Here is a 17,762-nt window from a genome sequence, read left to right on the forward strand (position 1 = left end):
GCCGTTGATGAAATATGTTTTACATATTATTAAAATAAAAGGGAAATGATTGGAAAATATGAATATAGAACACAAAATGTATTAAGGTTCACTTCACTTTGCTCACATATTGATAACTTGTGATTAAGAATTTGGTATTAAAAACGCAGTAACTAGGTAATATAAATGTCTTGCCATCTATTTAGATTTTTTTTTTATAAAAGTGATGACGTAATTTTGCATTCCTTTTTATCCAAAATTTGAGATATCATTCATATTATCTGATGTTATGTAGCTTTCTGGTGTTTCTTTCAAAGCACTGATTTTTCTTTGACAGGAATTTGACGCACTTGAAGTGGTAGGTAGCAACCAGCCACGTGTACGACAGGAACGTCAAGAAACAGAGCTGGAATTTACAGACATTCTGGATAAATACCCCGACGAAGACGAGGAAAACGAAGAAAACCTGTAAGCTACTTTGATTATATTATCTAGATATACGCTCGTGTTAATGTTTTTTTCTGATGATTCAAATTTTCAGTTTTACCAAAAGTGCAATTAAATGTCATGGATTGATAGCAATTTTGGTTGCCAAACACTGAACAAGCCTCATGTTTGTCAAATAAAGAATATCCCCCATTGGGTTGAAATCTTCTCCCACTCAAAAGGAATGAAGATTTTACGGTATTAGTTTTTTTCCTATCAAAAACGGTCATTCCCCTTTGAAATAGGGAAGGATAAGAGCTCTTTTGCTTTTATTTTCACATAATTTTTTTAAGATTTTACTTTATCCTCAAGCTGGGGGTAGGGGGGGGGGGGGGACCTGAAATATGTAACATTGTCAATCAAATGGTGTTAACAGTGGAAAATAGGTGTTTATCTTTGTATATTTGCAAGCTTCATCCATTTATTACCAGATGTTTAAGTACTTTTTCAAATCTTGTTAAGTTTCATTATTAGATTGTCAAACTATCGAGTTATAGATGTAGTAGACAGGAGATATCAAGATTATAATGATTCGCTATCCATGGGAGGTAAATTTTCCGATATTCACCACAAACTTGACATTTTTAGGGATCCCCTGAGGAATCACCCGGATGTTCATCCCGAGCCAATCTTTGGACCATCCATTAACTTCGCTGGACAGCCAGCACGCTGGACAGGTGATGGATATAGTTTCCAGGATCAGGTCGGCATAGAGGCTCGTGTCACGTTCGAAGCATACGCCAAGGACAGAGTGACGTCATATCTATACATCGTTAACGACGGCACGACGGCTGTGTACTATGACTGGAAGGTAAGTAGTTAACAACGGCACGATCAGTAGTCCTTGATTCCGTTTGATCCTAAAAAACGAAGAAGACTCATGCTAAGAAAGAGATTGGGAAAAGTTAAAAAAAATGCTAATATTAATTATTGCGAAAAAATTCATCAGATGCAGTTTAAACTGCAATTTTATTTTCATGAATAAATTAGGATCAGAATATGGTATTTAAAATTTAACGGGCAGGATACTTTCTGTTATTTTTTTTTTTTTTTTAGAATGTGATATATAATATAGGATACATACAGAAAAATGAAGTGTTTGTTAATATCGTAATATCCAACTTTTCCATGGACCTCATGAATTACATATGGATTTTTTCCAAAACCAATTAATCTCAATTCATTCAAGAGAGTCTGTTAAACTCATCTATTACACTTATTTATAATAACTTTCGAAAAAAAAACATCACAATGATATCTTTATGCATTCTCATGGATTTTATTTTTAAAAGTCAAAGAAAAAAAAAATTTGCTTACTTTGATACCGGATCTATCACTGACTGACAAGTTATTAGTCCCCTAGTGGTGAAATGAGTGGACTATAGGTTTCCTCCCTGTCTGTCTGTCTGTCCATCTGTCCATCTGTCCTTCTGTCAGTCCGTCCTCTCGTGATAATTTTTCCACACTTTTCTCAGCCACCCTTGAAGGTATGTTGATTAAAATTGGTATGTAACTTCAGTATGAGTAGCTACATATCAAGTTAGAGTTTCATGGTTTTTGGGTCAAGGTCAAGGTCACTGATATGATCTTCATGGGGGCTGGTAGGGGACATTTATTGCTTAAGCAATACCCAGCATTCTTGTTGCTATATTGTTGTTCAAAATAGGACAAAATTTATGAGAACAAAAGTTTATTTTTTTTATTTTTTTTTGTGCAGAAAGTGCCGAAGGATAACCCATTTGATTTGGTCCATCAGAACGTCCAGCGCTTCTACTTCAACAACAGTAGCGGTAAGACTTCCGTCACACTCGTATAAATGAATGTTTGAACATGATATCTGAGGCTGTGATGGTCCTATATACTCATGTATTTTAAGTCATACAATTTTATAACAAAAATAGTATTTTACACAATGAAACCTGATTCAGAGACTATACCTCAATATGTCAAGAAACCATCTTTAGTGAAAGAAATACTTTATTAAGAGACCACCTCTGTTGAGAGAATGCTTGTTAAGAGAACACCTCTGTTGAGAGAACGTCTTTGTTAAGAGACCACCTCTATTGAGAGAACGCCTTGTTAGGAGACCACCTCTATTGAGAGAACGTTTTTGTTAAGAGACCACCTCTATTGAGAGAACATCTTTGATAAGAGACCACCTCTATTGAGAGAACGCCTTGTTAGGAGACCACCTCTACTGAGAGAACGCCTTGTTAGGAGACCACCTCTATTGAGAGAACGCCTTGTTAGGAGACCACCTCTATTGAGAGAACGCCTTGTTAGGAGACCACCTCTATTGAGAGAACGCCTTGTTAGGAGACCACCTCTATTGAGAGAACGCCTTGTTAAGAGACCACCTCTATAAAATCAACATTCTGTTATGAGTTATCAATTAATAGCTAGCTAGAACAAATGGCCCTGAATATATATGCTTCAACTTAAAAACCATTCATTAAAACTGATAAGATGAAGATACTTTGCATACAAATAACTTCGGATCAAATGTTAAGGCTGAGCAGTCGAATTGGAAAATCATTAAGATTAGTATTAAAAAGTAATCTTTTGAAATTTTTCATTCGTGTGTCCAACAATTTCTGTCAAAACATAACTGGAGCATACAAGGGAACCAAATCAAATATATTTCTTTTACAATTATAACACAAGACAATTTTTTCTGTGACAGGTGTTATTTTACCGGGAGAGACGATGAAGTTTCCATTCGTTTTTAAGTCTCCTAGTGCTGGGGTGTTCCACGAACAGTGGAGATTTGAGACACGCCCCACTCTCTGTGGGGGCGCGGCTCTCATTGTCACTCTCCGGGGTATCGCCCTTCAGGAGGATAAATTCCTCAAAGAGCGCGAGGAACTTGAGGTAAGATTATCCTGTCTTTAGTGGTTCTAAAAGCTCTTAAAACACATGTCTAAAATTATCCTGTTGAACCCTTCGATTGTTTCTGACGAATAACACAAATAACGAAGGAAGACAGTTATACGACTTATGCCCCGACAGGGCCTCATGCAAATTCACGAACGATGGCTCCTAATTGTCCTAGCAAGAAATAACCGCAGCTTATACCACTGAGCCACATCCACATTCTTTCTTAAAAAGAACATCTTGTTGGCGCAGTGATGGTCGGCCTGATACCCTGACATGATCATAGTGACAAATCGTCCATTAGATGATAGGATGTCCTATTGTAAGTATATAAATCCTATTCTCTGTGTATAAATCCATTTTGCTATTTTGATATTTTTAGCGAGACTTACAGCAGAAACAAGCTGAACAGATGGTGAGACAGGTGATGTTTGATATCATAAGTGGAATTAAAACTCCTGACCGACCAAGTTCTCCCGTCGATAACTACATCACTGAAGAGGAAATATTTGCCCGTAACAACCCCAAGGTAATTTCTCTGTAAAACACCTTCAGATTCCATAGCCCGCTACAACCTTAAGTTAATTTCTTTGTAAAACAACGTCGATTTTCATAGCCCACAACCACCTTAAGTTAATATCTTTGTGAAACAACGCCCATTTTTATAGCCTGTAACAACCTCAAGGTAATTTCTCTATTAAACAGCTTCCATTTTCATAGAGGTGATCATATTCTTGTAATTTTAATTATCTGCTGAAAACATTCACTAAAGTATACTAGTATATGTCACATTTCTTGTTTATTGTTGTCTGTGACAAATATTGAGTATGATAATCCATCAATTCTGCATGATATAATTATCTCCCCTTTCTGTAACCACTAGATATGACTGAATTTAACATTTCCATTTCATATTCATCATATGCACTTATTCCCAAAATTTACTTTCAGATATATTTTTACCATCTTTTCATTTGCTGTAAATATGGAAAGTTTTAAACAATAATGAAAGGTTCCTGGTATAACAATGACTTCCCATCGTTAATTTGATAATTACTGACCCCAGTGTCAATTTGATAATTACTGACCCCAGTGTTAATTTGATAATTACTGACCCCAGCGTTAATTTGATAATTACTGACCCCAGCGTTAATTTGATAATTACTGACCCCAGCGTTAATTTGATAATTACTGACCCCAGTGTTAATTTGATAATTACTGACCCCAGTGTTAATTTGATAATTACTGACCCCATCGTTAATTTGATAATTACTGACACCAGTGTTAATTTGATAATTACTTACTTTTATGTTACAGCTTCATTACAACTTTACGCTGGTTCAGCAGCTGAAGCAAGTTTATTTAGAGATGGTCCCGGAGGAGGAAAGAGAAGGCCGAATCTGGGATTTGTCTGTGGAGGACCTGAAGGAGGTAGCATTCTAATACCTTATATAGCGTAGTATTGCCTTATATTGTCATCTTGTCCACAGTGGGCCGCATTCTGAGATAATGCGATAAGTGATCTGTTTTTTGCAAATGTTCTGTTTTACTCTATTTTCAAGTATGGAATAAAGTTAGGGCTATTCCAGTAAGACATCTACCCCACCCCAGGACTCCAGGTTTTGTTAAGGGGTACCACCTATAGAATTTATTTTTTAAATTACATAGAAGTAATAGGAAGGCAATCCAACCATTGATAGAAGTGATTTATTTTTGGAGTCCTGGGGGGGTCAGGTTGATATTTTAATGGAATAGCCCTCACAATGAATAGATACATTACTAAGAAAATTACAGCCTAGCTGTTTATTGTTGTTATTTAAAAAAAAAAATATTTCAAGAAAAATGTTAACTTTAATTAAACTTTCAATGCATTCTAGGCTTGAATTAAACTTAAATACCAGGAACATTAAAAGAAAAACTAAAATTGCAGCTTATTAAAGGGAGATAATTCAATAATCTCAAGTCATTTCTGTACTGTATTTTGATTGAACTTCTGAAGTCAAGATTAAAATTGTAAATATATTGGGAGGAGCAAACACTGATATTTATCATAACAGCTGGTTAAAGGGAGGTAATTCAGTAATCTTTGATCATCAAATATTTTAGGATCTGTTGGATATGGATGAAGATGACGAAAGAAAAGAGAATTTCCTTCACCAGCTAAATACGAACATATCCAAGATGGCATACACACCTCACAACCCAGTCAAGAAAAACCTCTACAAAGTTGGGTAGGTCAATGGGCAAAATTGTTGTTTATTTTTATTTAATTTATTTTAATTTATTATTTTATTTATTTATTTTTTTTTTTTTTTTTGATTAACTTCGTAAACAGAGTGGGGGGGGGGGGGGGGGGGGGAATGAGATAGCAGGCAACCCTCTGGAAATGTGACATGTCCTTGATTAAGACGATTTTACCCTATTGCATTGTAGCATGTAACAGCAATTCTTTATAATATTCAAAATGGTAGCCACCAGCTACAACTAGGAAAGTCTACCTAAAAATGACAACGGCTGTCCACAGACGAAATTTAAAACTTTGCAATCACACTATTATTAGTAACAGCGTTTAACTTCTTGGTTGATCATCTGTCAATCAAATTCTCACAGATAATATATTGAATCTTTCTTTCTACAGATACCAGCTTCTCCTGGAAGCTGTGGACAAGATGGTGAGCCAGTCGATGCAGATAAGGCAAGTGATGGGTCTACCTGAACGAGAATTGATCGTCCTGCCGGAGGACCTCAGTAAGTAATTCAGTAATTAGGGGATAGAGAAAGGAACATTACCTGTAATTAGGGGTCAAAGATCAGAAATACCTGTAATTAGGGGACAGAGAAAGGAATGTTATCTGTAATTAGGGGACAGAGAAAGGAATTTTACCTGTAATAAGGGGACAGAGAAAGGAATAGTTACCTGTAATTAGGGGACAGAGAAAGGAATGTTACCTGTAATTAGAGGACAGAGAAAGGAATGTTACCTGAAATTAGGGGACAGAGAAAGGAATGTTACCTGTAATTAGGGACAGAGAAACAAATTTTACCTGTAATTAGGGGACAGAGAATTGAATGTTACCTGTAATTAGGGGATAGATAAAGGAATGTTACCTGAAATTAGGGGACAGAGAAAGGAATGGTACCTGTAATTAGGGGACAGAGAAAGGAATGTTACCTGTAATTAGGGGACAGGGAACGAATTTTACCTGTAATTCGGGGACAAAGAAAGGAATGTTACCTGTAATTAGGGGACAGAGAAACGAAACGAATGTTACCTGTAATAAGGGGACAGAGAAATGAATGTTACCTGTAATTAGGGGACAGAGAAAGGAGTTAGGTGTATAGGTGAAAGTAGAACTTTATTGAAGGGAGTTTCTTTTTGACAAAGTGGAGTTTAGGGGTCGGGCGCTAAAACAGGACTTTGTTGTGTGTTATCTGGGCTGTAGGCAAAAGAAATGACAGAAAAAGGAGACTGGATTCTCACCTCTGTGTCAGTCCTCACCATTACATACTATTCCTGAGCACTGGAATATATTGTAATCACCGTATCCACTAAAATCACTTGGGTCCTAAAATACTATCTGTCATATACCCTTTTATCTGTGTTATAAAGCCTAGCAGAACTGTTGATTATCTCTAGGTCCCAGTGGTTTCAATTATGATGTTATCGAAGAGTCAGGCAGTGAAAATATCACATTAATGATTCTAAGTTTCATGTGGGCTTGAAATATGTTCATGTTAATGCCCCCGCCATGAAATAGGGAAATTGAAAATTGCTTCAGTATTTTTTTTTTTTTTAAATTTTTAAATTTATATAAATGTTGCCACATAGATAGATCCCATTCATTTGTTGTGTATTATTTGTAAAAGAATACTTGTAATAACTTAATATGATCATGGTGTTTTAAACTTGCCTGATGTTGAAACTCAACAGCCCTCTCAGAAAGGACACCATCTCACCTCACAAATCCGATTGAAGGTACCGGGTTAGGTGTGCACGACTGTAGTTATCTCCCCTTTCTGTCTAGAGAATTCTTCTTTTATCAACACTGGATGAAATGTAGCATGTTTCTTTCCTCTTTTCTTTGACTTGTGGTGGGTATATTTCCTATTGAATAGAACAAAACTGTTTTCATAAAATGTTTAGCATGGTTTTTTCAGGAAAATGTGTAGCATGGTATTTTCATGAAATGTACTGTAGCATGGTTTTTTCATGAAATGTACTGTAGCATGGGTTTTCAGGAAATGTACTGTAGCATGGGTTTTCAGGAAAATGTGTAGCATGGTTATATATTTGAATGATGGATTACAGTAGAATCTTCATTTTTGTTCAATGTATACTCTTACTGTAAGCCAGAAAAATAATATCTGTTATAAACAAAATCCTTTTACACTTATTATTACAAAGACAGCATTTTCAAAGTGAGATGAAAATTTTAAAAGTATTTTGTAAAATTGCAAAAATGTTGAAATTTTGAAAATGTTTTGTAAAATTGGGAAAATGTTAAAATCATAAAAAAAATGGTGTTTTTTTTTTTTTCATTTGAAAATGATTTGTAAAATTGCAAAAATGTTTTGTAAATTTGATTTCAAATGAACAGATTAAGATAAGATGAGGTAATAGGTTTTGTGGTTTACAGTACAATGTAACAACAGTAGTTTTACATTTTATAGCAGTAGAGTTGTCCCCCTTTGATATGGTTTTGGATCTATGTACCCATAGTTATCTCAAAATAATCCTGTTGGGGGCCAAATTATCATCTCTTTGTCTTTACATTTTTGGATTTTTTTTAAGAATGTAATTTTTGTTTCCATGCTGTTGGTATACATCTAATAATTTGCCTTAGATAAAAGTATTGTAAAATGGTGTCGGTTGTGTACCTCAAACATGATCTTTTATTTGTAGATTTAATGGAACAATTCAAGAAAAAAATAAGCTAGTTATTATCGAACATACTACATATATGTAATTTTTTTTAAAAAGAAGAAAAAGATTTTTACTACCGTAATTTTTTACTTTAATATACTAAAGAAAAAACAGAAGGTAATTGTTTATTTTGATATTGTATCACTCACATTGTTTTAATACAAGGATCTGTATTTACATGTACAGCATTATTGTCTGATTTCTGGAAGGGTGTGTAATAAATCAGATGACTTCAGCCATTTCAAGATTTGATAAAATCCATCCAATGTGTTCAGCTTGAGTTAACTCAGTTTTACTCCTGTAGGTGACTCAAGGAGCAAATCTAAAGCAGAAAACAAAGTGAAGGCTCCACCAGAGAAAGGAGGCAAGGCACCAGCCAAAAAGGATGAGAAAGGGGCAAAGGGCAAAGAGGTAAGGGGCCAAGAAGGCCAAGGGTAATGAGGTCAAGGGTTAAGGGCAAATAGGTAAGGGTTCAAGGGCAAGGAGGTCAGGGGTCAATAATTGAAGGTAGGAGGCAAAGAGGTAAGGGGTCAAGGGCAATGAGGTAATAGGTCAAGGGGCAAAGAGGTCAGGGTTAAGAGCAAAGAGGTAAGGGGTCAAGGGTAAAGAGGTATGGGGGCAAGGGTAAAGATGTAAGGCGTTAAGGGCAAAGAGGTAAGAGGTCACGGGCAAAGAGGTCAGGGGTCAAGGGCAAAGAGGTCAGGGGTCAAGGGTAAAGAGGTAAGGGGTCAAGGGCAAGGAGGTAAGGGGCCAATGGCAAAGAGGTCAATGGTGAAGGGAAAAGAGGTAAGGGGTCAAGGATAGGAAGGTCATAGGCAAAGAGGTTAGCGGTCAAGGACAGGGAGTCAGAGGCAAAAAGGTTAAGGTCAAGGATAGAGAGATCAGGTCAAAGATGCCAAGGACAAGGAGGTCATCGGTAAACGGGAAAGTGGTCAGGGGTCAGGAAAAATGGGTCAAAGTTATTTGGGATCTAGGATTAAGAGATGAATGGTCAAAATTAGTGTAATACCATCAAGATTAAAAGTTCATTTAGATTTGGAGTCCAGACAGACAGGACCAGTGATGGATAGATAGGCACAGCAGTGTTAAGTCATATGTACATTTACTTTCTAAAAAAAATATTCAAAAGGTTTAAAGGTTAAGGTTAAGAGTTGTAAGAGATGAAGGGTCAGTTATAGACTTGATATGTCACAGGTTAAGAGCTGAAATATCAGAGTTAATAAGATAAAATGTCGAAATTGCAAAAAAAAAAAATAATAATAATAAAGAATGAAATACAATGTTTAAATGATTAGTAAATATTTCTATAAAAATATTTTTCGTTGTATAACCCTCAGGCTGCAAAAGCGGAACCAAAAGGAAAAACTCCACAGCCCCCACCCAAGAAAACTCCCAGCAGAGGTCCCTCGGCCACACCGGGGCCGGGGTCAATGATGGCAGAGAGTCGAGAGCGGACGATGACCACACCCACCAGTGTCCCCCACAGTCCTATCCCTGATTCTGATCCTGTGTTGTATCGGAAATACAAGGAGAAACTTTACACACAGGTACAATTGTCAGAACAAGGTTAACTTTACACACAGGTACAATTGTCAGAACAAGGTTAACTTTACACACAGGTACAATTGTCAGAACAAGGTTAAACTTTACACACAGTTTACACACAGGTATGAACCTCAGTTAAACTTTTCTTAAAAGCTGTTCTATTTTACCACATGATTTATATCATGTCAATATCAATATCAACCCATATCTTTTTTTTGTATGTCAACCAATTATTCGTAAAATGACAATGAAGCTCACAGGTTACTATGTAAACATTGAGACTTATAGATACCGTATCAAGATGATTTTAAGTATGACATGGAGAAAGGTAATCTAGACAATTCACATAAAATAAAGTCTTTTTATGTAACCTCTCCATATAGTCTCAATGATTTTATTTTGGGGCCGCGGTGGCCGAGTGGTTAAGGTGTCTCGACACATTATCACTATCCCTCCATGTCTGGGTTGCGAGTTCGAAACCTACATGGGGACAGTTGCCAGGTACTGACCTTAGGCCGGTGGTTTTTCTCCGGGTACTCCTCCAAAATCTGGCACGTCCTTAAATGACCCATAGGCTGTTAAAAGGACGTTAAACAAAAACAAACAAACAAATTTTACTTACCTTAGTTAAGATGTTCAGACTTTGATACTTTCTGGTTTTTCGTTGCAGACAACCGTCATCATGGCAGATACCCTACAAAAAATGGAGGATGTGTTTGAAGATGTTTTATGCAGTGAAGATAAACCGCCTCTTTCTTTGTGATGTTTCTAATTTTTTTTTTTTTTTTTTTCTGTCAATTTTAATTTCATAAAAAGCTGTAAATGGCTTGAACATTGAAATTCTATTATACTATGTGTAACAGCTACTTGAGATATAATTCTGCATCATTAGGTAACTGTTAATGATACCAGTCCTCGTGTAAGAATCAGTCTTCACCCTCTATGACACTTGGATAACTGTGACTGTGATACTTAAATTATGTTAATTAGCATTATGTGATATTAGATTCAAAATGTGTTGACTTTTAAAAGTTCACACAGGAAATTGAGTTGTTTTTCTACAATAGCATTGGCAAAAAAAATGAAACGAATTTCAAATTTTATGAATATGATGAAATAATTTTAAGTTTGCTGTTAAACAAAAGCTCACTTATGAAAACAAGATTTGTTACATATTAAATAAAACAAAATCTTACAATATACTATGTTTGCTTTATTACCGATAACCGAAAAATATAAGAAGCAATATTCAATTCCGTCCAGATATGAATATATTTTAATTTATTTTAATAAATAGATTTAATTGTGATATATTGATAAAGTGTCTATCGTATTTATCTGTTGATCTTTATTAATGTGACCATGCAGTTGCATATATACAAAACTGTACCTGCTGACCCAGACTTTAATTTGGAAGAAAAATCCTCATTTTTTAACCTCAAGTCTTCATATAAATTATCAGTAAAATTTATCAATCATCCATAATTATGAAATTCCAAAGTGTACACTAGAAAGATCTGTTTAAACTAGTGTAAAATATTAGTTTGTGATAAGGAGCGCAGAATATTGTTTAAATTGTACCATTTTGACAGTGGAACTTCTAAAGTGTTGACATGAAGAGTTGTACAGGCTCAAGGAAGAAAATTTATATTGATGAAGACATTCTGACCAACTCTCTCTATTTAGGAGAAAGTGACCCAGTTTTAGACTCAAGAATCAAGAGTTTTTCATTGTTGCTTAGATTAATTTTCCAAACAGTCGGGCTGATAGAGCGCATTAAAATCAACATTTTAAGGTACAGGTATTAGTTTGTGAAGGAAGGTCTGTTAAAGCTAGTTTTCAGAGACTGGAAATGTTGAACATCTGCGATCAAACCAACAGGCATTTTAAGATGTTCATAAGTGTGTGGAGATGAAAAGATGGACTTTATAATCCCATAAACTAAAATTGTTAAAGAAAATGAAACAGAATTATCTCTGTTTAAGCTGTTTTGGATTTAACTAATGTAAATGTTGAAATGATTATTATTCTCTAGAACCTTTCTGGACTTGATCAGTGACCTTTGATACTTAATACTTAATTACCAGCTAGGAAAATTGATTGTTTTTAAGAACATAAATTATTTTAATTTTTTTTTTTTTCCAAGGTTGTTCAAATGAAATTATTACCTTGACCTGCTATTTTTTTATGATACGGAGCATATGGACTCCTTTGCCAAATTTGACAATGAAAAAATAACTTTAATACACTATATCATGAATTTCTCCTTTGTAGAATATTCCACATTTTACTGACTTACATGTTATTAGGAATCAGTCAATGAAATCAATAGTATTATCTTGTAAGTACACTGTATATGGTATATGTATAAAGATATAACTGAACAAACCTTTGAATAGTATACATATAAATATTGGCATATATCTGTTACCTTGGAGACATATACAATTTACAAATGATCAAAATATGTGGAATTAAGTCTGAATAAAGAGATGAAGTATAAGTATCATGGTGGTTTTTTTTTGGTTTTTTTTACATGGATGAAAGTTTCTGGAACTGGTAAAAACAGGTGAAATTTTGGTGGTAATGTAGTGTCATGTATAGAGTATTCCCTTACAGATTTTAATACAAATTCATAAAAAGTCTGACTTTTGTATACTGATTAAAAATTTGATCTCATACATTCATTTTCGCATAAAGTTCACTAAATTTTGAACAAACACTTGTGTTCTTCATTTTCATTGGACTGTAAATGTGTTCAAATTGCAAAAGTTTTATTTTTCACCCTGGAAAAATAATACAATTACCTGAAAAACTTATTTGTTATTTATATATATTGTAATGGTAAAACCGTAATAAATTATTAAGTCTTCTTAGAATTGATTTGATAGTCTCGGACTGGCGTGTATTTTAAGCTGGTAGGAATATCTGCAATATACTTAATGTAGAACAGAAATTGAAAAAATTGAAGAAACTACGAATTTATAACCCTTGTTTGAAGACAAGTCATTTGTAACACTCTTTAAAATTTCTCTTAAATTCCACATTTGTTTAGAAAGGTCACCATAACTGTCTGTCAAAGGTGTTGCGTCACAGTTACCTAGGAAACACATTTACAGAATTAGGACGACTGTCAACATTAGACATCAACAGAAAGTCATCCTCAATATTTCTGGAATAGCACGAAGAATCGGCTCCATCTTCTCAACAGGACGATGGTAGTTGCGATAACGTACACTTGTAGCTCTGGACGACGGACGGACAATTTTTGACAGATGGGGAGCAAAAGACAGGGTTTGAATGTTCGTTCTAGACGAGGGAAAGTAAACTGATCATGATACAGTGGTGTCGGTCCTGACGCTGAATCCAGGAGATGAAGGCAGAGAATGGAGACGAATTTTTAGTTCGCCTTTTTAGTTACCCGGCGCCATTTGAGAAATGAGGATTTGAAGTCCTGTGTTCATCTTAAACGTAATATTATCGTAGCCACAGGGGCTTGGCACGATTTTCCAAATGATACATATATGTATTATAGTGAAACATATATATATATGGACTATCATTTGGAAAATCGTTCCATGCCCCTGTGATCGTAGCTGTCTGTCCCATCCTGCATCATTTTTTTCCTTCTCGTCTAACTTTTCATTCATTCTCTCGTCTTAACAAGATTTGAACCAAATACAATTTAATTCACTAGTAAAACTAGAGGGACAGTCCACGTCCCCCGATAGCAAAATGAAGAGAGAGAAAAAAAGAAGAAGAAAAGGAGTCGTGTGTCAAACTACAGACGATTATTTAATGAGTTGTAGTTGAGGGAAGGTTAAATTATATATCGAAGGGGATGCTGAAATAACCGGCCATTTTATTATGTAATGGCGGGGGTTGTTTTATTACCAAATTATAACACGAATTTAACTATTATCTTCCTTTTCTTTAGGATATACAATCATTAAAGATGTATTAAGGAACGTTTCGGAAGAAATTACATTTTTGTTTTTTTCTAATTGAGCCATTTCGCTGACCTGAATCATGAGGCCATTACTATTAAGGTTTAAGTTTCACCATATCGATTTTCTTTTCGTTCTAATTAAATTGTTTCATTACGAACTAACATACTGTCTACATTTTGCAGTGTAATTCAAATGAACATCTATTTTTAACTGATCGTATTAGGAAACCAAGGTTTTAATCATTTTACAGATCTCGGAGATGTGTCCTCCAACACGCGTATGTATTATAGATTAACGGTACTGTCTGGGAAACGGGATCCAATATTTCGTTTACCGACCAGACTAAGAATTGATCCTGCACAACTAGAAACCAAAGGGAAATTACTCAAAAAGAGGGAAATCCATTTGGTATACTTCTCAAGAAATATCGACAATAAGGATTATTTACGGACGGGCGAAGTTCCGACTTGGATAAACCACATTCTGATGACGATGGGCTAAAAAATTGAGAAAGATTTATAAATAACTTCCTGAGAAAGAACGAAAACAAACTTAGCGGTTAAAATCTTAAATGGCCGTCCGTCGCCATTTTTTTTCGACCAGTCTCAACGCTAATCCTGCACAACTGTAGACCAAGATGATTATACAGTATGACATCTAAGAAAGATCCCTGAAGGAATAAACTTCCGAAACTACTGTTAAAATTAAAAAATGTAGAAATAAGGGCCAAGAGGTACCTACATATGAATTTTTAGAGGGTTTCTTTTCTTCTATTTGCGAGTTACAAAATGCGAGTTGCGAGTTGCAAAGTGCGAGCTGCAAAATACGAGTTGCGAGTCGCAACTCGCCATTTGCAACCTCGCAACTGACAAAAAGTGAACCTCGAATTTTTATCAAATAAAGAACTTTCTGAGATTAGCAATAACAAAATTTAACTGTCAAAATTTTACAGTCTTAAAATTGATCGTGCACAAAAAGGAACCATAATTCTGGTAATTTTCAAGAAATATTGATAAAAGGATTTTTTTCTGACAGACGGACGAAAGGCGATGGTGGTGATATAAATAAATAAAAATGAATAAATAAAAATAAGTAAATAAATAAATCATCATCGTCGATGTCGTCGTCGTCATCATCGTCGTCGCCGTCGTCCTATAAGCTAACTTAAATACTTCTTTGCATAACTTACAGTCGAGAGGAGGAAGCCCTGGAGATGCAGACCAAAGCTGATGGAGTAGGCCAGTATCATTAGTAGATATATTAGGATTATATGGCCATAATAAAAATACAAATGTTTAAAGTGCAAATTGAAAATGGTACAAAATAACACAGACGAAAGTTTGATCAAGGTCCGTGAATATGTTTATATAATTTACCCTCTTTGGTTATATCCATATAAATGTGTCCATTTGAACTTGCGTACATGCTGTCACGGATGTATGCTGTATTTTACTAGCCCGAGTTTTCTCTGGCCCTGTCACCATGTCTGGTGTAGGGTGGTGTAGGGGCCCTGTCACCATGTCTGGTGTAGGGTGGTGTAGGGGCCCTGTCACCATGTCTGGTGTAGGGTGGTGTAGGGGCCCTGTCACCATGTCTGGTGTAGGGTGGTGTAGGGGCCCTGTCACCATGTCTGGTGTAGGGTGGTGTAGGGGCCCTGTCACCATGTCTGGTGTAGGGTGGTGTGGGGGCCCTGTCACCATGTCTGGTGTAGGGTGGTGTGGGGGCCCTGTCACCATGTCTGGTGTAGGGGCCCTGTCACCATGTCTGGTGTAGGGTGGTGTAGGGGCCCTGTCACCATGTCTGGTGTAGGGTGGTGTAGGGGCCCTGTCACCATGTCTGGTGTAGGGTGGTGTAGGGGCCCTGTCACCATGTCTGGTGTAGGGTGGTGTGGGGGCCCTGTCACCATGTCTGGTGTAGGGTGGTGTGGGGGCCCTGTCACCATGTCTGGTGTAGCCCGAGTTTTCTCTGGCCCTGTCACCATGTCTGGTGTAGGGTGGTGTAGAGGCCCTGTCACCATGTCTGGTGTAGGGTGGTGTGGGGGCCCTGTCACCATGTCTGGTGTAGCCCGAGTTTTCTCTGGCCGTGTCACCATGTCTGGTGTAGGGTGGTGTAGGGGCCCTGTCACCATGTCTGGTGTAGGGTGGTGTAGGGGCCCTGTCACCATGTCTGGTGTAGGGTGGTGTAGGGGCCCTGTCACCATGTCTGGTGTAGGGTGGTGTGGGGGCCCTGTCACCATGTCTGGTGTAGCCCGAGTTTTCTCTGGCCCTGTCACCATGTCTGGTGTAGGGGTCCTGTCACCATGTCTGGTGTAGGGTGGTGTAGGGGTCCTGTCACCATGTCTGGTGTAGGGTGGTGTGGGGGCCCTGTCACCATGTCTGGTGTAGGGTGGTGTAGGGGCCCTGTCACCATGTCTGGTGTAGGGTGGTGTAGGGGCCCTGTCACCATGTCTGGTGTAGGGTGGTGTAGGGGCCCTGTCACCATGTCTGGTGTAGGGGCCCTGTCACCCTGTCACCATGTCTGGTGTAGGGTGGTGTGGGGGCCCTGTCACCATGTCTGGTGTAGGGTGGTGTGGGGGCCCTGTCACCATGTCTGGTGTAGCCCGAGTTTTCTCTGGCCCTGTCACCATGTCTGGTGTAGCCCGAGTTTTCTCTGGCCGTGTCACCATGTCTGGTGTAGGGTGGTGTGGGGGCCCTGTCACCATGTCTGGTGTAGGGTGGTGTGGGGGCCCTGTCACCATGTCTGGTATAGGGTGGTGTGGGGGGCCCTACACCAGACATGGTGACAGGCCCCGAGAAAACTCGGGCTAGTATTTTACCAGACCGCGATGTTACAATTCAGTACGATTTAAATGACAATTAACCAAATGTGTTACCTGTATACCCAACATAATTAAGGGCAAATCTCAGGTAAATCTCAGGTAAATCTCGGGTAAATTTCGGGGTAAATCCCGATGGATATTGAAGTTACACAGCGAGTGGTTGTTGTGTATGGCATTTCTTTCTCTCTTGTTAATTATTTTTCAAAAGTTACAAAAAGAAAACACACACACCACACACACACTTGTGTTTTTTTTTCAAAAGTTACAGAAACACTTAGAGAAAATACGAGGTTTTTTTTCATATAACATCATCAATCATTATCCCCCATGTCTGGTGTAGGGTGGTGTGGGGGCCCTGTCACCATGTCTGGTGTAGGGTGGTGTAGGGGCCCTGTCACCATGTCTGGTGTAGGGTGGTGTGGGGGCCCTGTCACCATGTCTGGTGTAGGGTGGCGTAGGGGCCCTGTCACCATGTCTGGTGTAGGGGCCCTGTCATCATGTCTGGTGTAGGGTGGTGTAGGGGCCCTGTCACCATGTCTGGTGTAGGGTGGTGTAGGGGCCCTGTCACCATGTCCGGTGTAGGGTGGTGTGGGGGCCCTGTCACAATGTCTGGTGTAGGGTGGTGTGGGGGCCCTGTCACCATGTCTGGTGTAGGGTGGTGTAGGGGCCCTGTCGCCATGTCTGGTGTAGGGTGGTGTAGGGGCTCTGTCACCATGTCTGGTGTAGGGTGGTGTGGGGGCCCTGTCACCATGTCTGGTGTAGGGTGGTGTGGGGGCCCTGTCACCATGTCTGGTGTAGGGTGGTGTGGGGGCCCTGTCACCATGTCTGGTGTAGGGTGGTGTAGGGGCCCTGTCGCCATGTCTGGTGTAGGGTGGTGTAGGGGCCCTGTCACCATGTCTGGTGTAGGGTGGTGTGGGGGCCCTGTCACCATGTCTGGTGTAGCCCGAGTTTTCTCTGGCCCTGTCACCATGTCTGGTGGAGGGTGGTGTAGGGGCCCTGTCACCATGTCTGGTGTAGGGTGGTGTGGGGGCCCTGTCACCATGTCTGGTGTAGGGTGGTGTAGGGGCCCTGTCACCATGTCTGGTGTAGGGTGGTGTGGGGGCCCTGTCACCATGTCTGGTGTAGCCCGAGTTTTCTCTGGCCCTGTCACCATGTCTGGTGTAGGGGCCCTGTCACCATGTCTGGT

The 17,762-nt window shown here is 38.3% G+C and overlaps 1 protein-coding gene across 6 annotated transcripts in view; it reads left to right on the forward strand.

Moving 5' to 3' along the window:
* Positions 1 to 12,315, forward strand: part of LOC117315448 (MYCBP-associated protein-like) — a 46,040-nt gene extending 33,725 nt beyond the window's left edge. For 4 of the 6 annotated variants that reach the window (XM_033869640.1, XM_033869638.1, XM_033869639.1 and 1 more), the window contains 12 exons: positions 317 to 447; positions 1,054 to 1,276; positions 2,183 to 2,255; positions 3,149 to 3,336; positions 3,722 to 3,868; positions 4,657 to 4,770; positions 5,446 to 5,570; positions 5,978 to 6,087; positions 7,271 to 7,315; positions 8,568 to 8,674; positions 9,601 to 9,810; positions 10,479 to 10,580. In XM_033869640.1, coding sequence (XP_033725531.1) covers positions 317 to 447; positions 1,054 to 1,276; positions 2,183 to 2,255; positions 3,149 to 3,336; positions 3,722 to 3,868; positions 4,657 to 4,770; positions 5,446 to 5,570; positions 5,978 to 6,087; positions 7,271 to 7,315; positions 8,568 to 8,674; positions 9,601 to 9,810; positions 10,479 to 10,571 — 1,566 coding nt within the window. In that variant the 3' untranslated portion in view covers positions 10,572 to 10,580. Of the gene's footprint in view, positions 1 to 316; positions 448 to 1,053; positions 1,277 to 2,182; positions 2,256 to 3,148; positions 3,337 to 3,721; positions 3,869 to 4,656; positions 4,771 to 5,445; positions 5,571 to 5,977; positions 6,088 to 7,270; positions 7,316 to 8,567; positions 8,675 to 9,600; positions 9,811 to 10,478 lie in introns of all 6 variants that reach the window. The other 2 variants (XM_033869636.1, XM_033869637.1) reach the window with 2 other exon arrangements.
* Positions 12,316 to 17,762: the final 5,447 nt, after the last annotated feature.

This window comes from Pecten maximus, chromosome 17 (genome assembly GCF_902652985.1).
Source record: "Pecten maximus chromosome 17, xPecMax1.1, whole genome shotgun sequence".
Lineage (NCBI taxonomy): Eukaryota > Metazoa > Mollusca > Bivalvia > Pectinida > Pectinidae > Pecten > Pecten maximus.